Consider the following 22,797-nt stretch of genomic DNA (forward strand, 5'->3'; position numbering starts at 1 on the left):
GTTATGTACATTTTAACTTATGTACTTAATAATCTGATAGTCTTAAGCTATCCTTAATAGAACTTAGCCAAAATCACAATACATATTTAATGTAATTTAATATAACATAAAGTATCTTAACGTTTTTTAAGGTAAGACAAGGCGAATTATTAAGAGTAGCAAAGTAGGATAAGAATACTATGTAAATAACTATGCATAATGCACTGAGTTTTATATATAAGTACTTAAAATATTTTATAAATATGTATTGAAAACAAATAATATTAATTAAGAAGACTGTGAGTCAGGATGTATTAATCATAATTATTAAAGGAAGCAAGAGCAGGGTCTTTAAAAAAGGGTAATCAAGCAGAGGAAGTTTAATGACCACAAATTATTAACTGACTTTAAGCACAAAATCATATTACTCAAATTTATATTAATTAATTATTATCTTTAATGTTTACGCTTATTTTCTTTCGTCTTTTTATATGTTAAAACTAGATAAAATTTTAATGTTGTACTTTAAGTAATGGGTGTGCTGCATTCAAGTCAGAATTTTTGATTCCTTACAAAATATACTCATATGCATATATTTATTTTGTTATGTTACTATAATGTGTATATCAAATTATATCAAAAACATGTTAGTGAAAAAAACTTATTTCAAGAATTCTGACTGTACTTTCGGACACATAATAAACAAGATGATGATATCCAAATATTTATAAAGTACATTGTTGACCATGGTTCCCATTATATTAAAACAGAAAATACTCTTATAAATGCAAAATATCATTAGATAAAGTGATATCTTGAATATCATTAATGTAATAAATGAAAACCATTTCAAACAATGCCAATTTAGATATATACATAAAATTATCACATCGTACTCACCTCTTGATTTCTTCTTCTCTTGATCATACATTATGACAACCTCCATAACTTTACCAAAACGGGTAAAGAATGACCTCAAATCTGTTTCAGTCACGTTACTTGGTAAGCCACCAAGGAAAACTTTTGGAAAGCCTCCACTGCGTTTCGGCTTTTGCTGAGTGCGTGGGTTACACGGCTTCGGGTCAATCTGTAATAGACACGTAAACAATAGGCATAAATAAATTTGTTATATTAAATTATATCAACTCTAGAAACATTTATATTATTTTTATTTTATTAAATAAACTAGTACTAACCGTACGCCCATCAAGTTGATGTGGTCCATTCTGAAGAACTAATGGAACATTAGCTGGATCACTAAATGTTACAAATCCAAAACCACGACTGCGTCCAGATTCACTGTTTTTCATAACAACGCAGTCGATTACTTCGCCATAACGGCCAAAGTAACGCTGTAGATTTTCTTGTGTTGTCTCCCATGACAAACCACCAACAAACAGCTTTCTGTAGCAAAAATTAAAAAAGAGTTATTGATATAATCATATAATTAATACAATCTAAAAAAAAGTGTTTTCAAGACAAATTACAATTAACGAGAATAAACAAATATTTCGAATAAAATAACTATTGGAATACAATTTTTATAACAGGTTATATAACGAAAAAAATTTCGAGGGAGATATTGTACGAAGTATATCTAGGTTATTTAATATAATAAATAACGAAAAACAAAAAATGATATCTGCATTTCATACATATTCATTTCATATTTTATATTTATATATATATATATATATATATATAAATAATAATATATATATTATATTATAATATATATATAAAAGTACATAATATGTATTACAAAACCATTTGTCAATGACTTATTCATTCCGATAATAATTCATAACATTAACGTATCCCACGATACAATTTTCCTCAATAATAAAAATTCTCGGAAAAATCGGTATATAATACACGGATTAGCACGTATCTAACAATAATCGTAATTAGTGAAGCATGCACGAAGAAAGTCATGTAGCGAGGGAGTATTGAAATACTTCGATCTTTCAGGATATAGAGCATAAAAATAGAGAATCTAGAGCTAAAGGATGTAATGAGCGACGATGCAGTAGCATACTTTCACACCGAAATAATATATAGAAAATATACGATATCCCTTAGCTACCATACTCATGATCAACGATATCTCCAAAACGGCACTATCTAAATGACTAAGAGTGCCGGGTCGTGCACGAGAAGAACTCTAGGCAAGACCGGCATCGGAGAATTATTCCTCTCTCACGAAATGCTACATATCCCAGTCGCTTATTGCTATGGGGGAAAAAGGTTGGCCTCGCGTATCGTGGAAATCATATACAAATATATCAAAAGCTAATGACGTTTTACGTTGTGCGGATAAGAAATTGAGCTCGAGATGAAGAAAAGATTGTGAGGAAATGTGAAATACGAAGTAACTGCAATACGCAAATGGAGATCCCACGCAATAAACCCGACAGCCCGTGAACGCGTCGATCGAAATTTCTTGCATAAAAAATAACTTCAAACGGCTGCTAATACACAATTCAAACTTACCCCTTTTCGTCGTCGTCCATTTCGGTCTTCACTCTCATAATATTTCACTTAAAACTACGAGAATGTTGTTAGTATTAGGGCGCGAATGGGAATATGGCACGATGCTTAACGCGGACGAGGCTAATGGCTCCCTACGATGAACGCGACGTCGAGAACAGAATGTAAACGTAACGAAGCGACTCGCGTCACTTCCGTTAATGAACTAGTCAAATCAGCAATCGTATTCATTGGCGCCTCAGGAGTGTGCGCAGCAGAGCAATACTCCCGCTATATTACAAGTCTTACAGCTACATTTTATTTTCGTTAAATAATTCACGTTTTGACTAACAGTATCTTTTTCCTAAATAAATGACACGCATTTATGAAAATTAATGGATATTTCTCTTATTAAGGAAACAAATTATAGTTGAAATGTTGTACCGATTAAAGTCTCATTGCAAAGTTTTGGTTATTACAATCCTGAAAAAAATATTATACAAGTTCAATGAATTCAATATGCAAGTAAAAAATTAATGGAATGATCAATACAATTTTTTTTTATATTGGTATTAGATAAATAAGAAATATGTCGGAATAAATATACCAGTTGAATGCAGTAGTGCTTCTGGGTTCAACGATCTGTCGTCACATAGCTCCCGCCATTTTGTCCTCCAACTGGCGGGAAGTTTTAAATCGGCTGCAATTTATCAGCGCATTGAAGATACGCTTCGTATACAGAGAAAATTGAACCCTCTTTCTTTAATCGTGAGAACGTGCCCGCCCGCATGAAAAAAATGTATCTACATCACAAACTATCGTATATCTATCGCAAATTCACAGTTTTATCACATAAAATATACTAATTTCCTTCCTACGTAAAATGCAATCTTCTAGTTATTGCATAATGTATAAGAAACCGTGCATTGTGCAACGCATTAGTGTCTATACCAATATTAATTTCATGAAGAACTCAGGTAGAACGATGGTTTTATTAAAATCTGTGTAATCTCCTGCGTTAGTACGTGAAATCTAATTAAACACATTTTGCTTGAATTTAAAGTCAAACATCATGTTCGAGATGCATACCAGAAACAACAAATTAAACATATAAATCAAACCTACATATGATGCAATGCAAAAATAATTTTATGCATTTTTTCTTTTTTCCCGGACGAATTATTTGCATTGCATCATGTCGAATCTCTTATCTGATAAACTGCGATAATGTAAAACAAGCAGAACCGACCGATCATCAAAGCAATCGTTAGCCTCCGGATATTTTTAAAAATGTATATCTCAACTTTGAATTTTTGTTTAAGTATTTAGTGTTACGTCACTACGAAAAAAGAACACGTGTTCATTCGAAAGGAGCTGATCAAATAAATTTCACTAGAGGATAGAAGTAACAGATTCTAAACATCCGAGACATGAACAGTTAAAAACTTATGCCGATACTGTTACTTTTTCAAATGCTTGCCTAGATACGTTTTCACCCTCTTTTCCATCCTATACGTCGTTAAAGATCACGCATTTCTCCGAACGCAATAAAGCATATTCGTCGACCAAAAACCATAACGAAGATGGCCTAAACTAGAGGTTATCACATGTGTAGAATTCGAGGGATTGGTTCCTCTTTCTCCACTGCTTTCCGGCCCGGAGGATATCCACGAAGCGGCTAAAAATAAAATTATTTAACCCGTCTCGTCACGAGCAAACTTTCCTCTTTCGACTGATTCATCCGGTCTAGACTTCACTGCAATCATTTGAATCATCATAGAACTAGCGTTATCCAATCGCTTCATAGTTCGCCTTGATCAACGATCGTGAAATAAGCAGCTATCAAAATTAAACGAATAGAAGTACATATTAAAATACCAGATCAAGATATGGATAACCAAATGTCGCTGTAAATAATCGCGTGTCGCTAGTCGATCTTTTTGAAATTCTCATAGTACACCTACGTCTACGGTTTGCGTCTTAATCCGATCGTTCCGCTCGAGCAAAGCTCGAGCATGGCGAATGGAAGATAATATAAAATTCACGAAGCGTAAAGGTAGTTCAATTCGCTTCTATTTCGACGGAAGTTCCTGCTTTACGGACACGATGCTATAGTGTGTCAGCTTCTACTGTTCTTACTAGTCGGCGCTTAGTAATGTTCGTTGTGTGCTACTTTCTAGCACGCGACGATCGCGTAGGCGTTGGCTACATACATAATTTATTTTACGCATCTAGTTACACAATACGTTAACCAGATATACTCATATACACATGTCCTCTCTTGGCGCTCATCGAGGGTAAACAAACGTCCCGTTTGCCGACAATCGAAGGCGCGTGGTACAGAATGTGTCGTATTTACATGACAATAGATACACGAGCAATTGGTTTTAATTTCGTATTTAGAATCACTCTGACGATACCAAGAACGATAAGACTACTTTATCTTTGATAAAGTTATTCCTATATGTTTGCTATAGTGCACGCTATAGACAGCGATATAGACAGTACGCTCTATATGAAGAAAGGTGCAAGTTGACACTGTATCTCTTAACTGTCACGATTCCTGTGAAAAATTTTGTTCATTTTTCTTCTAAAGATGTCACCGTCTCAAGGTGTATAACGTGCTACAGATAAGAGTACTTTTAGAGGGTCACGAGTTCTAAATTTAGACCCTGTATGTGTTCGACCGTACCGTTTGCTCCAAAATTTAATTAATCACGTCTATATCGATAACCGACCAACCATTAAAAATAGAAGCTACCTCGACGAGATTAAACAATTCAATGTCTGTTCTATATAGAAATAAAACAATTTTACAGTTCACTTCTTGTCACGGAACCCGCGCACGAACCTCGCCACGAATACTTTGGCAAGATAATATCTCGCAAGTTTCTGGTCGTATTAAAAAATATTTAGCAGGAAACTCGTTTAAGGAATGCCTACCACAGGTTCTTACATAATTTTTCACATCCCCACTTTAAGAGTCGCGCACATGCCTCTAAAAATGTTAAAGAATTCAGCTAGCATCGAGGATCATACGCGTCATAGTCAGAAAAGGAGAAGCAAAGGAATCCTCCGAATCGGAAGCTGTCGAAAGTAGCCGAGGTCAGGAGCAGAGAGTGAAGCCTGCGTATCGACTCATTTCCATCGTATCTGAACGAAAAGTTTCTGCCTCGTCGCTTGAAAAGCTTTAGTATACCCCGGCAAGCCGATCAGGCTGGTTCTAGCTTGACTGCTTGTTGCCCGACAACTGCTTGCCCGACTGTCTGACTGCTACTAGCCAGCTCGTCTCGTTCAGTCGCTGCTCCGACATCCTGCTCGCAACACGACCGCGTTCGGTGCCAGTGCGGTGTATTCCGTGGGCCTTTCCACGTTTCTCTCGTCATCTCACGGGTTACGGTTTCTGTCATGCCGTGGCGGATGCTGCGAGGCCGTAACATGGCTTTTTTCGGCGTCAGATAGACCCACGTGTACACGCTCAACGTGAATCCCATCAGCCGGGTAGACGACGAGCACGAAGAAGAGTAAGTTGCCTCGGGAGACAAGATACACGCATCCGCGTGCGATGATCAGTGATTAACGGAGATTTGCTTGTTACTTCTCTTAATAAGAATACGCGAACATCATTGGTAAATTGAATGGTGAAATGTCGAGGAAGATATAGTGCAGAACAATCCAAGTTTTTTCGGTGTAATAGTGATCGTGAAAAAATCTCGTCGGCGGACGAAAAGGAATATTTAACCGAAAGTGAAATTTTAGTTCCCGAATGAAATTTGAAATTTCATTTGCCGGCTGGCTTACGTAAGTGCTTCCGCGTTTAACAAATTACGACGCCAGGAGGACAAAGGATATTTGTTTAGAAGATCGAGTTGTCGTTTAACGAGATTGTTCAGCCGTGAACTAGGATCGTTCCTTTCGTTATTATCGTGCTCTCGGACTCGAAAAGTCGATGACTCTTGGAGACTTCCACCGGTTGATCGGACAGGCTCAGATTGTCTTCGATTCGAGTCACGATCACGTTGAACCTAGTCGTCTAACGTGTCTTTGCTCCGGTGATTCTGTGTCTTGAACACGGCTCGATGTCTGTGGGAACAATTAGCGGAGGCCTCGTTCCAGTAACAGCTTTTAATGGATGGGTCAGGTCAGTCTTTCGAAAATACCATCGTCCCGAAGTTCATGAACGTCGGCGGTCGCGAGAATCTTTGATCGCAACGTGTTTTTATTCGGCCGACCACTTTGTTCTGACTCACCAAGAAATGTATGCAAATCTATCATGCAGAAGCGATTAAAATTAACATGGGGATTTCCTCGTTCTTTAACGAACGTTCATTAAACGGAATAGAATTTCATGACAATTTTTCATTAGGTAATCTTTGAATTGTTCATCCTCCATCGTTTAAAAATAATCGTATTCTGCTGCATCAACTTCAAATTAGATTTTCTTCGCGTCAAAGATAAAGGAGATGAAAGTGCATTGACATTTTCTTTTATGGTATTGATGACTGTGGAGATTCTTGTTCCAAGCGACTCATCCGCGCTAGTTCATCCTTATCTCCCCTATATAGAACTAGAAGTCGTATTCTACCGTAGGAACTAGAGGAGATCTGGAGCTGACTTTCGGCTTAAACCGGTTCTCCCGCCTTTCGTTCGTCCTCGTTCGTGCACGTCACTTCGAATCGCATCCTTTAACGGGATGAACACCGGGATTTCGTGGATTCGCCGATTCGACCGTGTAATCACGATTGTCAACACCTTTCACGACCCTCGCGTATCGTTTCTCGGAAACTTCTAACGGTATCAAGCTGAATTTTTCTAGAAATTTTCGTTTCCTCGTTTCTCTGTGAAATTATAGATTCGTAAAAAAAAAAGTAACAAATGTAATCGCGACGATTTTTTCGTCACTTCAAAATTATCTTCAAACTGTTATTATTCCCAACAATATTTCCTTGAAAGCGATAAGATTAAAATATCACGAACGAATATTGAATTTATGTGTCACTTGCTATCGGATATTTTTGTACAAATCGAGACAATTTACATTAATCACGGATTTTAACGGGAATTTGTTTCTTCTTAGTTCCTGGTGAGAATAAACGCGAGAAGATTGTGAGAACGGAAACACGGGTGTGCGAATAACCATTGGGAACAATCGACGATGACCATCAGCGACCTTTCATTTAACGAATAATTAATTTACAGTTAACGCGAAAGTACTTTCTTCTTGATTAAATCCCACTATCCTATGAGTATCTCGTGAGCATTTAGATTCGTCTCTTGCAATCGAATTAATCTGTCGAAATACAAACTAATTAATTCCACTGTTCGTGTAGTTTTCAATTTATGAACCAGGTACAGAATTAGTATTCAATGCCTTAAAAAACGGGGGGCTTTTTTAAATGAATCTATTTATTACAAGGAGATGACATAAATAATCAGAAATTTCAAGATGATTTTTAGAAAATAGTACCTCTGGTTCTTATCTCTCTCTCTTTCTCTCCCTCTTTCTCTCTCTCTCTCTCTCTCTCTCTCTCTATTTCAATCTGTGGAGTTGATCAGCGTGACCAAGAGATTCGAAATCAAAATTCTGTTTTATTATCGCGTACGGACTTTGGAAAGGCGATTCAATCATTGGTGGTAATATATTATTTACGATTACGAAGAACAAAATAATCACACATAAATTTATTCGCAAATGTATAATTGAAATATATCTTGACCTAAATAATCAAGTTTCGAATCGGCAATGTACTACATACGTTTTGTCTTGTTAGCTCCGCGCGAACAAAAGGACGTCATGCATCGAAATTCAATGACTGCCCGCATTCAGATATGCAGGATCGTGGCTGGAACCGGTTTCCTCAAGGGACGATTCTTTGTCTACGCCGATTTAGGGAATAAATCTCCACTAACCATTTAGAAGACGACTCAACAAACGTGGTCGTTTCTCGCATTATCCATTACTGAGATGAACATCGAGACACGCTTAAGTAGGATGCTTACGATCTCCGCGTATGTAATTTGAAACACGTGGAAAAAATATTTAACGGTACTTCTAGAGAAATTAAAAAATATATGTGAAGAATTCGAGTCACAGACTAACTTGACGATGTAGGAAATTCTTCCATATTTGCTAAAACCAGTGACTGAACTAGCGGGTTAATTGATCGACAATTTCTTCTAACGGCGCCAGGTTCTCATTTCTAGACGCTATTATATTCTGTATCCTGCGGCTGTTTGAACTCACACAGTGCCAGGTCTGTTCATTTTCTTATCACCGTTCTTACGACGTTGGAGGAAATTGTACGAAAACGGAATCGTTAAACTCCTGACCCCTATTCGAGAAATAATCTTCAAGTACAACAGATGTCTGATCATCTTTATCGAAAGGTTACGATCGAATTTGTTACATTGAATATTATCAAGGGACATCTTGATCGGCCGTCGTTGATTATAAATTGTCTCAGACCATAGGCGTTCGAACGACGAATGAATACGAATTATCGTATCAATCTATCGGAATTTACGACCGGACGATTACGAAATATTTAATTTGTCAAAGAATAACCGCGATGGAAGAAGATCAGTCATTAATTGCCGACTCGAAGGTTCCAGTCCAAGTATTATTTAGCACGTGTGCGACCTCGATTGGCCGTATTAATATATTGACCGTAGTAATCTTTATTTTATCCGCGTATTGTTTGCTCTGTATCTAGCAACAGTGTTTTGCGTATCTTTCAGATTAACATGAACGACCGATTCGCGTTGAAAACTGCTGCACTATGGAATTCGGCGAAATGCAGTGGAAGAAATCGAGGTGGTAGAACATGTTGAACGTAAGTAGTCGTGGTTTACTTGTGGTAACTGTGAACGGAGAGACCAGTTGATTACGTCATATTTAAAGATACCATATCGTTGACAAAGATTATAGATTTCGGTGGACTCATCAGCCGTGAGGTTAACGTAAAAATAAATGGCTAGTTAAACAACGAACGCTTTTGTAGTCTCGCCGGGTGCGGTGAAAAATACACAGGCAAAGTTTGTTCTTTAAATGGCAAACAAACGTGACCCAAAGTCCAGCGAATGCCTTTTAACGAACCGAATTGCCAATTCAAAGGGGCGTCTTCTCTTTCTCTTTCGACTTCTGTTTTTTCTGACGATTACAAAGCGATATTTGTTTACTGGATTTTAAATGCCAAACCGTCGTGAATCAGATTTTAAAGAAGAATTATGAACGGTTGTTCAACAGGTCTGAGCAGAACTCGCGCTCAGTGTCGAGAAAGAGGAGCAATGGGATCGTACGAGGAATTCCCAGCAATTACGCTAATTAGCACATTGAAATCATTAAAGAAGAGGATCGCGGCGGTTAGAAAGATGACGATGAACCTAGCCGGAGGTCCAGGCACCCCGGAAGAGTATCAATGGAAGAGGTGACGTTTCACCCAGTGATGCGTAAACGGCGTGGATTGGCCAGCGCCATTCTAGGCCTGATACTGGGCCTTGTCCTAGGTTTTCTTATTCAAAGCTACAAGATACTCTCGTCGAGCCATCACCAGCGATTAAATGTTTACTCGTCTTCGATGCCTGGACCACGAATGTTGATCAGATCGTCGGCACGAAACGTTCCCAAATTGGACGACGATGAACAGATAAACAGTTCGTCGACCAGCTTGGTCTTCGTGGGCGTAATGACTGCTGGCAAATATCTAGACTCGCGAGCCAAAGCGGTTTACGAGACTTGGGGTAAAGAGCTTCCAGGCAAAATTGCCTTCTTTTCGTCCGAAAACTCCGTTGTCCCGGGTAATTGTCCAGACCTACCTTTGGTACCTTTGCCACGGGTCGACGACACTTATCCACCGCAGAAGAAATCATTCATGATGCTACAATACATGTGGAACAATTATGGGGATCGTTTCGAGTGGTTCCTCAGAGCTGATGACGACGTCTACGTGAGAACGGATCGTCTGGAGAAATTGCTACGATCCGTCAATTCCAAGAGGGCCATGTACATTGGCCAAGCAGGCAGAGGCAACTCCGAGGAATTCGGCCTGCTATCGTTGGAGTACGACGAGAACTTTTGTATGGGTGGGCCAGGTGTTATTCTGTCCAGGGAGACCTTAAGGAGGATCGTGCCACACATCAAGTATTGTCTGAGACATTTGTACACTACGCATGAAGACGTCGAATTGGGAAGGTGCGTGCAGAAGTACGCCGGTATACCTTGTACCTGGAGTTACGAGGTAATTTTCTTTCTTTCCAAACTTTTGCTCGCTCGCGACAAGTTGTTGGCGTTCTTTCTTTATTTTCTTCTATCGCTTAATTGTCGCGTAAGTTCCGCGCAAAATGATTGTCGTAAAGTTTATTTTCGTGGTTTACTCCTTCTATGTAATGTTCCTCCGCTTCGTTCGACCACTTTATGAATCTCATCGTCGGTCATATAACTATTAAATCTATTTTCGTTCGTTCAGTTTACTACTCTCTCCTGATACACCATAGTTATTGGGGACGTACGTATCACGTGTAATTTGTTGATCGACACAGGCTCACGGTTCATTAAAACAACGTGCTATCCCACAGAACGTAATACGTACTTAGATATACCTTGATAATAGGCTGGACGTTAATGGAATCTTGCTTGAGGTAACGGTCATTTCCCCAAGAATTCGCAATTTCTTTGAAACTCATGAAAAAGTTCATGTCCTGTGTCGTTGATAATTGATTATTTCTAGAAGCAGTTTAATAACTGTTGTTTAGTAGAATGTAATAGAATTTTCGCACGGTCTAAACAGGGCCCACACGATACGTATTATCGGTTTAAATACATAAGCTACGCATCTGCATCATATACAGGGTACGCTATCATTGGGTTAACTCGGAAGGTACAATGTACAGATGAGGATGTTAGTCGTTAAGTACAAGCGAATAGTACCCTGGTAACCCAGTGGCCAGATCGAGTCATTCTCCTCCATCTTGACACTCAACATTAGGTCGAGGTGCTTAAGTAACAATTTGCAGCAGGCAGCGCTTGAATCTCTTATCGCACTCCTTGCAATAATTTAATCGAACTGCACGGTTACGTTCATGGTTGCACGATGTTGCAATGCGAATTATTATGTCACGCTGCATCTGCTAACGACCACATCGACAGACTCATGATTCCATAAAATAATTCTTTTTCTACCGTTTTATGTCGTGTTAGGAAAAGCGGTCACGCTAGATCGAGGAACTTTCAATATGAAAGAAAGAAGAGAAAAGATAGATCCTTCTTTATTTTCCCTTCTTTGTCTCTTCTTGTTTAAATACAAAATTTGAATAGGTAAAAAAAAAAAAAAAAAAGAAATATATATGTTAGACATTTTTTATCGGGAAACAAATTTAACTTCTAAATCCGACGTTCTCTTCTTGGAAAATGTAAATGCCTGGAAATATTGACTTATGGGGAGACGTGGATTGAAATAATGGAATAACTCATTCGGGACGCAAAATACAGAGATGAGGATGTTAGTCGTTAGATTCGAACAAATCGTAGCCTGCTAACCTACTGTATGTTCCCGTCTTGACGTTCGTCGTAAGGTCGAAACACTTAATAGCTATTCATACTACATGCAATAACTACGAAGTGTTTGTTTAAATGTTTTCACGCGTTTCCCCTGTCAATCGATTGATTGCTCCACGTATTAAGCTTGCAATAACAGCATTACGATTTAAATATCAAGTAATAAGATAACAAATGACATCTTTTTAGACATTTCAATCACCAGATTGGTCCATATGAAATGTATTTGCAAATGAAGCTCAAATTTCATTTCTTCTTCGAAATATCCTAAGATGATTAGCAAATTCATGTTTTCAATAACATAATTTGTAAATTACTCAAAGGAACATTGAAAACAGACAATACTAGAACATGGACGAGTTAACTTGAGCGATGTAATACTAGAATAATACCCTGTAATAAGACACCACCACACCCAGTCTCGCAGCTTGATTAACACTTGCTCTGCAGTCTCGGTAAGATGCAGTTTCATGTTGCTGATAATATTTATCATCAGACATTAAATCAGTAAAAATTGTATACCTCAAGTCTGCTTTTACTTCGAATTATAAAAATTCGTGTCAATAATATTTACCAAGGAATCTCCAAATCTTTATTGTCCAACAATCAATAAATTTCATCGACAGAAAAATGATCAAAGAGATAGCAATTTCAATTTTGCAATATTGTTTGCAATATAAAAATAATTATCGCGATACTAAATTATAGACTATATAACAAAATAGACGACAGCGGTTGTCATTTATTTCTGTCCCTTTAATGGCAATTGCAGCTGACGATACTCGATGCTTTCGTTGTTACAGATGCAGTCCATTCTATATCACAACAGTAGTGGAGCACAGGCGTTCACCGGAAACTTGAAGAAAAAAGAAGTTCACCGTGCTATTACTTTGCATCCTGTTAAAAGTCCACCTCACATGTACAGGTTGCACAATTACATGAGGGTTGGTATCGACTGGCGTAATATTACCTGCTAGTTTCCTCTGCAAGTTGCAAAACCTTCTCTATTTCCGTTTTAGGGGCTACAGATTCAAGATTTGCAACAGGAGAGACTCAATCTTCACAGGGATATTTACACGATGGCGAAACAGTTAGGAATTAGCGTGGAAAATCTCAAGAATTTCGAAATAGCCGATGGTGTTCCACTATTTCCAGTTAATCGCAACTCGAAAGAATATCCCGATGACACAGAAATATTAGGTAAATGAATATTTCCCAGGAATTCCGAGGTCGTAAAATTTCCACGAGGAACGTGGGCGGTTAAACGACGTCGTTAAGATAAATTCGATGTCGCAAGAAGGTTTCCGTGCTCGGAAATATTTTACGGGTTTCGAATCGTTCATTTAAAGAACAATCGCGTTTCCCTGGATGTGCGTTATTAATAGAACCATTTAGGCCGATTAGCCCGTGCGAATTGATCGTCGGACAGACGTGGCGTTGCAGAAACGAGCTACGACACGATTCGTTTGAGCCCATCAGACGAAACGATCAGCACTTCGATCATTTTCAATGATTCTATTCATTTCCATTTTCTGCACTTACAGACGTATTCACGTCTAATACGCGAGCAAGCACTCATCAACTGCTCTTGCTTTACATCCGCGTTCGTATCATGCTAATAAAATTTTCAATACGCTAATGGAACCAGAGAGTCATACTTTTCCATCGTATACATAATTATCGTATCTTGTACGAATCACTTCTATGCATCTATGTAAGTCTTTTATGACCAAATATTCTTCGGGCTGTGTGAAAAAATAATTTCTTGTCAGCTATCGACGATGTTGATAATAAAAATAAAATACATTTCTTTCGATCTTCTTGTAAGGAAAACTTAATGCATTAAAATTGGGAGCAATTTCACTGGAAACAAATACATTTATCGTTTAATTGATTAATAAAATTTTATAATACAATGTTGTTCAAACGAAAGGGGTAGTAGTAACATGCTGTATCTGTTCATATAAAGTCCATGGATATCTTTTGTCATTAATAAAATTTAAGTATTTAATGTAAATTACAAACCTTAAGTCGCATCAATTTTATAATAAAATTAAAAATACGTTAATACTTCGTACTTTCGTTGCTATATAAAATATCAAGCTAGGTAATCTCTTAATAAATACGTAACATTTCCTAGTTTTCAAGGAAATATAATATACTCGAATTTCCAAGCGGAGGTGTAAATTTCTCACAAGATAAGAATGTGTTAATAAAAATCCTCTTTTTTCTGTTTTAACCAGGTGTTCCAGCAGGACTTCGTTCGTTTAAACCGACAAGTAGCGACGAAGTAATTCCTTGGGATTTTTTGTCAAGATCCGAGTACAGTTTAGGCGATTCCAATCCCAGGAGAAGAATTCACAGTGACATAAAGGAGGGTCTGGAGGACATCACGAGGGAAGTAATGGCCTCTATAAATGCCTGTTCACGGCAGCGTGGCCGAGTCGTCGAGGAAAGGTCAACTCTATACGGATACAGGCGAGTGGATTCTTACGGCGCTGACACTATATTGGATCTTCTTTTGGTGTACCGAAAGTACAGAGGCAGAAAGGTTACGTTGCCCGTTAGGAGGCACGTGTACCTTCACCAACACTTCACAGGTATCCTTCATATCTCATCTGACAGATTTTCCACCGTTTCGTAAAAAGCGACGTAGTAAAATGCGAGACGAATAGGAAACGGCGTTTCGAAAGATGCGTTGGTTTTTTGCTCACAGGCCTAGAAATACGAGAGACCGTGAACGGTGAGGAAGTCGACGAGACGCGAAGAAGTCAGCAAAACGACAAATCTCTGCAAAACATATTCCGCGGTGGATTTCTAAACCTGAATTTCAACTTCGAGGAAGAGGATCCAGTCAAGGGCAAGATTATTCACTTCATCCTACCTTTATCCGGAAGGTACGAGGTTTTCCGAAGGTTCCTACAAAACTACGAAGAGGTCTGTTTGACGAGCGGAGAAAAAACGGCACTTTTAGTTATTTTATATCGTCGCGGAACAGAAGATTCGTTCAATCGAACGATAGACTTGATAGAACAATTAAAATACAAGTATCGTAGCGTCAGTATCGATATTATTCCTGTCTCTGGTACATTTTCTCGAGCCAAAGCTCTCAATTTCGGTGTGTCAAGATTGAAGGACGACGATTTGATGTTCTTCGTTGACGTCGATATCGTATTTACCGAGTCAGCTCTCTACAGAATTCGCGCAAACAGTCTTCTAGGTAGACAAATATATTTCCCGGTGGTGTTCAGTCAGTATGATCCAAAGGTCGTTTACAAAGGTAACAGAAAACAAGATACGTTCGCCATAAACGAAATATCGGGATATTGGAGGCAGTTTGGATTCGGTATCGTCTCCTTGTACAAACAGGATTACAAAAGCGTGGGTGGTTTCAATTTGTCTATCCAAGGATGGGGCAAAGAGGATGTAGATTTCTATGAGAAAGTGGTGAAATCCAACATTAAGATATTTAGGGCGGCTGACAAGGATTTGATTCACATTTATCACGACGTTGAGTGCAGCAAGGATCTTTCAGAGACACAGTGGTCCATGTGCATGGGAACCAAGACTGACACAATCGCTGGGATAGAAACTCTGGCTAAAATGATCTACGAAAATCCGGAGATACTGCAATTTGCCAAAGCCAGAAGAGAGAACTTGACGCGTGCAGCGGGTTGAACGACTTTCTAAAGGCTGAAGATATCTACTGTATCTCGGTCGTTAAGGTAGAAATTACGTTTGCAACCATGGTGGTGCCAGAATGTTTCGTAGATAGGACATTTTGTAAATACGGGGTGTGACAACGAATCTTACATCGAAGCTCGCACCGAATGATAATTAATAATTGATCGCGAATTCACCAAAGTCTTTGTCCTAATTGGACTACCATAATGGTCACGTTTGCAACTGTGACTTGCTCGCTGCATCGATAAAACAGATTCTAAACTTCAAATTTAATTTAATGAAAATAAAGAAGATATATTTATGTAATGAAAAGGTATTAAGTGTTCTATTCGTATGTGTAGGTTGATTATCATATTTTCGTACGTATACGTTACATATAGAAATCGCCATTGATATGCAGAGTATTAAGAAATATCAAAGAGCAAAACTTTACGATAATTGATATTAATACATATTTTGCATATTAGCTATTAATTAATACAAATTTCCATGTTATTTGCGTTACGAACGTGATATATCGCTTTCGGTTGCTATTAGTGTGTAACGCGTACCGAACACTATTCATTTCGACCATAAGAGTAAATTAATACCACATCGTATTATAACAAATTTGTTTCTTTTATGATATAAAAAGGATGAAGAATCTATTATAGAAATCTCCGCTAGTTTCGTATAAACAGAAATAATTTTGTGAATAAGTAACTTAAGACGATTTAAGATGCCAATACTCTTTAAGAATACAGCGTAACATTACCCTTGAACGAATGTTGTAAGTACATGTGATATTATTGTGCCTTCTGTATAGATTTTTATTCGTGAACAATTTAAATACTGCCTATTTTATTTTATTTTTACCTTAATCACGATCGGCTATAAAAGAATGTCTAGCAATACAAGTTTTGCAACTTGCATAATCATTTATGCAAGTGGTTAAGATGCTGGACTTGCTTCATCGGATTGCAAATAAAATTTATCTATTAAATAATCGTGTTGCGTTAATCGTTGTACCTCGATAAAAAAATTTCCTATCGCTCTTCAATTACATCTTGAAGATAGTAGATCTTTTTTCTCCTGTCAATTCGATTCTATATTTACATCCATCGAGCCAATCGTTTCCGTTATTATCTATATTTTTCTCCATTAGAAAGTGTCTACAGCTTATAAGGCTTCACTCAAGGTCCCTTTAAAGAACGAAACCTTCCAATTAACCGATATCCCGTGAATCTTTCCTCAACATCTCCCGTTTCTGATCATTCTAACTATACGCCCATTTTAGGTAGTTCCTCAGCAATCCTTCCAAAACATTCACTTCAAATTCCTAAAAGATATACGATGTACGTACGTATATGCAGTTAAATTCTACGAAAATTTAAGCAATATGCGAAATATCAAAATAGAGGATATTTAATGAGAAGAGTTCATTATATTAATAATTCATAATATTTCTAATATTAAATGAAATTATATATGTGTAAAGAATCCATCTATTTAATCGCGTTCGTAAACACACATATTTGCATGAACATCCACATAAACAGCTGCAAGTAATAAAGTATTTAAAGAATACCACACACAACATTGCGATCTTAAAGTTGTTTATTTGTTGGCAAAACATGTACATATTCTTATCAATTCTGCGTAATATCAATTAAGAACTTCGTACGATATAATTCAATTAAAAAGGGAGATACGATTATCATTAAGAAATAAAATAAAGTGAAAGAAACGTGTACGGAAAAGAACATCGAATCAATCGTAAGATTAACGAAACAACCTGTCTACGACGAGTGACGCCAAAGTAGAATCGTAGAAAGAAGAACAAAGACACCGGTCGCCAGACATTCTTTCCGGCCGCGCGGGGCTTAGGAAATTACAATTTATCGCTCAAGCTCAGGGTCGTCTCATATCATTCGTCGCAGCGCGGCACAAGCGGTGAAACAAGTGGTCTGATATTTAAGCGTGAATTCTCGTCGAAGTAGTGTTACATCGAACAGTTTACTGGCTATCGGTTCACCCCTCGATCTGATCGATAACAATCATCGTCAGACAAATGAAACGAAAGACGAAGCTCTGCTTGATCCTGTCCCTTCTGGCTGTTCTGATAGACAGCCAGGTGGAAGGAAGGATTTTGACGCAGTGTGAAGCCGTGCAGGAGCTTCAACGAGCTAAAGTCCAAAGAAGCTTAATCAGCAATTGGGTCTGCTTGATGGAGAGCGAAAGTGGATTGAACACACAATTGATCACTGGTCCGAAGACTGCCTCCAGCTACAGTTATGGAATCTTTCAGATAAATAGCGCCAAATGGTGTTCCAGAGGACACAGCGGAGGCATTTGTAACAAACGTTGCGAGGATTTCGCCAATGACGATATCACAGATGACATCGAGTGCGCCAAAAAGATTCAAAGTATGGAAGGATTCAAGGCGTGGGATGGCTGGATGAAGAAATGCAAGAACAAACCTCTGCCTAATATTGGAAACTGCAAACGACGTCGACGACGACGACGCGTGACAGTATGATTGAATTTCTTTTTTTTTTTTTTTGAATCAGTATGTACTGTGATAAAACGATTGTCATAGTATCGCGTCACTGGGGTTCATGAACTATTAGGTGTTGGTTGCTATAAACATATATCATGTATAGTCTGTCTGACGTAAGGCTGTTGTTCCTATCAGCACCACCATTCATCGCGACCGATTGTGTATATAGAACGATGAAGTTTTATAATAACTGCAAGTCGTGATTTGTGAATGGGATCACAGGTCACTCTAGTGCGACGTATATTGGTGCTTATAAGTATGTGGACAGTTTGATTGATTTAGAATAACAATATGTTACTCTAGATTTTTAGCAAAATGTATAAATTAACGATGAACTGGAATTTAGGAACATTGCTCGCTACATTTTTATGGCATCGCCAAGCTATAAATTTGAATCGCCTATTGAGAAACAACAATAATATATTTTACTACTTATTGTTGGAATATATACTGCTACATAAATTTGCCTTTTAAGTAACGGTAGGTATGTTAACTTCAGGGCTCTCCTGCACAATAATTTATCAACGAATAATATTTTGCAAATTGACAAGTCACAAGTCGTATACCGTAGACTTTTCTTAAGGATTTTCTAATTTTTCATCAGAAAGAAAAATCGAATGACCTATAATCTATAAAACTCTCGGGCAAGATATCATTCAGCTTATCATTAAACTCGTTGTTATCAAAAGCGAATGTTTGGTAATATTGTATTGTCACTTGTGACTTGTAAACTTAATATAATAGTTCGATTATGCAGGAGGTGCAAGGACTTTATCTATCGATTTAGAACACTCTTCTTAATCTCTTTTATAATTTCAAGATTAAGGAAGGAAGTGGAGATTATCATCCGTAGATGAGTTTAACAAAGAATAAAATAATTCTATAATGTTTGACAACTACGATGTAAATTTTATTATACTATCTTTCGAAAATCAATTTAATCGGTTCAAGATAGATATGGTGATTATAAATATTAGAATTGTTTAAGTTCGATTTGTTCGAGATTTTTCAATCAAATCAAATGTCTGGATACTTCTAAGCGGTTATCAATATAGTCTAGTGAACATTTCACTGATAACAGCGAAGAAATTATACATCTATGTATTTGCTTTGATATGTGTATCTGTGAATTTATGGTGGATGAAGAAATATACGTGTCTATAATCGTAAATTAAATTTGTTTTGTGCGTCTCTGTTATGGAGTAGATTAAGCATCTATCAATGCTTAATTGTTTGGATAATTTTCTAATTACAGGAAAACGATTCGTTAATTCTGCGAATGTTGTGATGCGTTTAGTCACCTCAGGAGGAAGAATAATCATTGTTGCTTGGAATATATGTATCAATGATATTTTGGAACGAAATGCGATCAGGTAATGCGGTAGCACCTTCCAGAAACTTGTTGCCGAATTTATCAAACATTTAGTAAACGTTGTATTAAGTGGATTCGAACAAGTACTATTAAGTAAATACAACTTAAGAGTCGCTGTTCTGTCCTAATAGAATTATCGTGGTGATCACAAAACAGATAGACAATGCTCACCAAACTTCAGATTTAATTTAATGAAATAGAGACATACAGAAGGTTAATTTATTTAACGAAAAAGATATTAAACGTTCGATTCGCATGTATAAATTAATTACCTTATTTTCGTATGTATACAGGGTGGTTGGTAACTGGTGGTACAAGCGGAAAGGGGGTGATTCTACGCGAAAAAAGAAGTCGAAAATATAGAATAAAAATTTTTCGTTTGAGGCTTTGTTTTCGAGAAAATCGACTTTGAATTTTCGCTCGGTACGCGTGCACTTTATCACGTCTCGTTATAACGGATCTCACTGTAGATCGTTGTCTCGATGGATATTATCGCAGCTTAAGTTTGTTTTTGCCGTAACGAAAAATTAGGAATACATAATGAAATAATATGAAGTAATCATAAAGTTTATTATTACAAAAATTGCTGAAAATGTTGCCCATTCTGCCGAACATATACTTCTGCTCTTCTAATTAAATTTCTATGAACACTTTCTAACGTATTCGATTGTTTTAAAGTATGAAAGGCTACAATAATCTTTTCTTTCAATTACTCGCAACTTGCGATTTTTTCAGAATAGACAATTGATTTAATATGGCTCCATAAATAGAAGTCAAGCGGAGTTAAGTCAGGGGAGCGTGGTGGCCAAGCTATTGTTCCAGCACGACCAATCCAGCCTTGGTAATGTTGGTTTAAAAAATCTCTCACATGACGACTAAAATGTGGCGGTGCACCGTCTTGTTGAAAAATTAAACTTCCTCTAGTTCTCAGCGGTACATCTTCTAATAATTCCGGTAGTTTGTTTTGTAAGAAATCGAAATATGCTGCTGACGTTACATTTCCTTCGAAAAAATATGGCCCAATAATTAGATATCCGATTATGCCAGCCCAGACGTTTACGTTCCATCTTACTTGAAAATGTTTTTCAAGAATAGAGTGAGGATTCTCATTTTGCCAATTATGCATGCTAAGGACATTGAACATGCCGTCCTTTGTAAATTTCGCTTCATCGGTCCATAAAATTTTTAACAGAAATTCTGCATCGTTGGCATGCTGTTGAAGCAACCAATGACAAAATGCCTTTCGCAAAATCTTATCATGAGGCATGAGTCCTTATACTCTGGTAATATGATAAGCATGTAAGTTGCTTTCGTGTAGAATTCGAAGAATCGTGAAGCACCTAAGATTATACCGCAAAGAAAGCTTTCTTGCACTTATGCCAGGATGTTCCAAAACGTCCTTTAGTATTTGCTCTTCAACATTTACACTAACGCGTCGTCGACGACCACCATGTCGTCTAAGTTTTTCAAAAGAACCATATTCGCCGAGGGTTCGTTCTGCTCTTTGAATAACACGTCTGTCAGGATGTCGACGATTGGGATACCGGTGTCTGTAATGATCAGCTGCGGCTGATGCGTTACCACCGCACGCACCTAACGAAAGTATCATGTGTATATTCCCGATTGCTGTATGTAGACATGATGGTAGACTAGTAGGTACTGATAGTGAATAGCGACAAAAGTCGGATAGTAAGTTAATAGGTAGGAAAACACTTCGGTCACATTGGAAGTGTTTATCAACATAACGTCAATCGAGACAACGATCTACAGTGAGATCCGTTATAACGAGACGTGATAAAGTGCACGCGTACCGAGCAAAAATTCAAAGTCGATTTTCTCGAAAACAAAGCCTCAAACGAAAAATTTTTATTCTATATTTTCGACTTCTTTTTTCGCGTAGAATCACCCCCTTTCCGCTTGTACCACCAGTTACCAACCACTTTGTATATTACGTATAGAAATTATTCCATTGATACTCAGAGTATTGAGAAATATCGAAGAACAAGACTTTGCGATAATCGATATTGATACATATCATATATATTAATTATTAATTAATTGAAATTTTGTTATTATTTACGTTATGAATATGATGCGTCTCTCTTGGCTGCTATTAGCGCGTAACACGTGTGGAATGCATTTCATTTCACCAGAAGAGTAAACTGGTACTTTTGCCACATCGTAGTATAACAAATATTATAACATGAAAAAGACGAAGAATCTATATGAAAATCGTTGCTAGTTTAGTACAAAGAGCAATATTTTTATAAATAAGCATCTTAAGACGACTCAAGTACCAATGCTCACCAAGTACGGAGCGTAACGTTACTCTTGAACAAAGTTTGTAACTATATGTGACATTATTCTGTTTTGTGTATAGACTTTTATTTGCGAACACTTTACACACTGTCTATTAGATATTACTTGTACTTAAATAACGATGTACTATAAAAGATATCTAACAATGCAAATTTTGCAACTTGCATAATCGTTTATGCAATTGGTTAAGACGCTGGAATTGTTTCATCAAACTTTAAATAAAATTTCTTTATTAAATAATCGCGTTGCGTCAGTGCCAAATGTACCTTGATAAAAAATTTCCTATCACATTTGAATTACGTCTTGAAGATAACAAATCCTTTCTCTCCTATCAGTTCGACTCTATATATATTTCCATATATCGAGGGAATTGTTTCCTACATCGTCCATATTTTCCACTATTAGAACGTGTCTTTAGCTTTAAAGATTCCACTCAAGGTCCCTTTAAAGAGCGTGACGAAACCTTCCAATTAGTCGACGGCCGCAATTAAGCGATATCCTGTGAATCTTTCCTCAACTCTCTCGTTTCTGACTATTCTAGCTAAACGCCCATGCTAGTTCTTCGTTAATAGCGCCAAAAAAAAAAAAAAAAAAAAAAATCACTCCAAATTCACAAAAAATATATGACGTACATACATTGAAATCTACAAAAATATAGACAATACGCAAGATATCGAAATACACATATTTAAAGAAAGGAATTCATTATAATATTTACAACATAAAATAAAATTCTATATGTATGAAAAATCCATTTATTTAATGTGTTCATAAACATTTCGGTGCAAACATTTACAAATAATTAAGAATTTAAAAAACCTATACAAAACATTCCGATCTTGCAGTTGTTTATTTATTAGCGAAGCATGTATATATTCTTAT

General features: G+C 37.1%; 3 protein-coding genes across 9 annotated transcripts in view; 2 read left to right on the forward strand and 1 right to left on the reverse strand.

Moving 5' to 3' along the window:
* The window catches only part of Hrb27C (Heterogeneous nuclear ribonucleoprotein at 27C), a 30,777-nt gene extending 28,134 nt beyond the window's left edge, over window positions 1-2,643 (reverse strand). For 3 of the 6 annotated variants that reach the window (XM_069124268.1, XM_069124263.1, XM_069124264.1), the window contains exons 1-3: window positions 2,473-2,643; window positions 1,176-1,383; window positions 880-1,066 (exon numbers count right to left, since the gene is read on the reverse strand). In XM_069124268.1, the coding sequence (XP_068980369.1) occupies window positions 880-1,066; window positions 1,176-1,383; window positions 2,473-2,510 (433 nt within the window). In that variant the 5' untranslated portion in view covers window positions 2,511-2,643. The remainder of the gene's footprint in view (window positions 1-879; window positions 1,067-1,175; window positions 1,384-2,472) is intronic. The other 3 variants (XM_069124267.1, XM_069124265.1, XM_069124266.1) reach the window with 2 other exon arrangements.
* Window positions 2,644-5,520: 2,877 nt separating this feature from the next.
* On the forward strand, window positions 5,521-16,670 carry Chsy (Chondroitin sulfate synthase). 2 transcript variants are annotated; one of them, XM_069124256.1, is made up of 7 exons: window positions 5,521-5,972; window positions 9,187-9,281; window positions 9,695-10,685; window positions 12,805-12,945; window positions 13,021-13,201; window positions 14,245-14,601; window positions 14,718-16,670. In XM_069124256.1, exons 3-7 carry the CDS (start codon window positions 9,867-9,869, stop codon window positions 15,677-15,679), a joined length of 2,460 nt encoding a protein of 819 aa, XP_068980357.1. In that variant the 5' UTR covers window positions 5,521-5,972; window positions 9,187-9,281; window positions 9,695-9,866; the 3' UTR covers window positions 15,680-16,670. The 2 variants fall into 2 exon arrangements, with proteins under 2 accessions (XP_068980357.1, XP_068980358.1); XM_069124257.1 differs by lacking the exon at window positions 5,521-5,972 and adding an exon at window positions 6,005-6,589.
* A 931-nt stretch (window positions 16,671-17,601) lies between these two features.
* LOC138185392 (lysozyme) lies at window positions 17,602-19,400 on the forward strand. Its single transcript, XM_069124277.1, has one exon. The coding sequence runs from the start codon at window positions 17,736-17,738 to the stop codon at window positions 18,201-18,203; it is 468 nt and encodes a 155-aa protein (XP_068980378.1). The 5' UTR covers window positions 17,602-17,735; the 3' UTR covers window positions 18,204-19,400.
* Window positions 19,401-22,797: the final 3,397 nt, after the last annotated feature.

Source organism: Bombus flavifrons, chromosome 12 (genome assembly GCF_040668555.2).
Source record: "Bombus flavifrons isolate JBK064 chromosome 12, iyBomFlav1_principal, whole genome shotgun sequence".
In the NCBI taxonomy this organism is placed as follows: Eukaryota; Metazoa; Arthropoda; class Insecta; order Hymenoptera; family Apidae; genus Bombus; species Bombus flavifrons.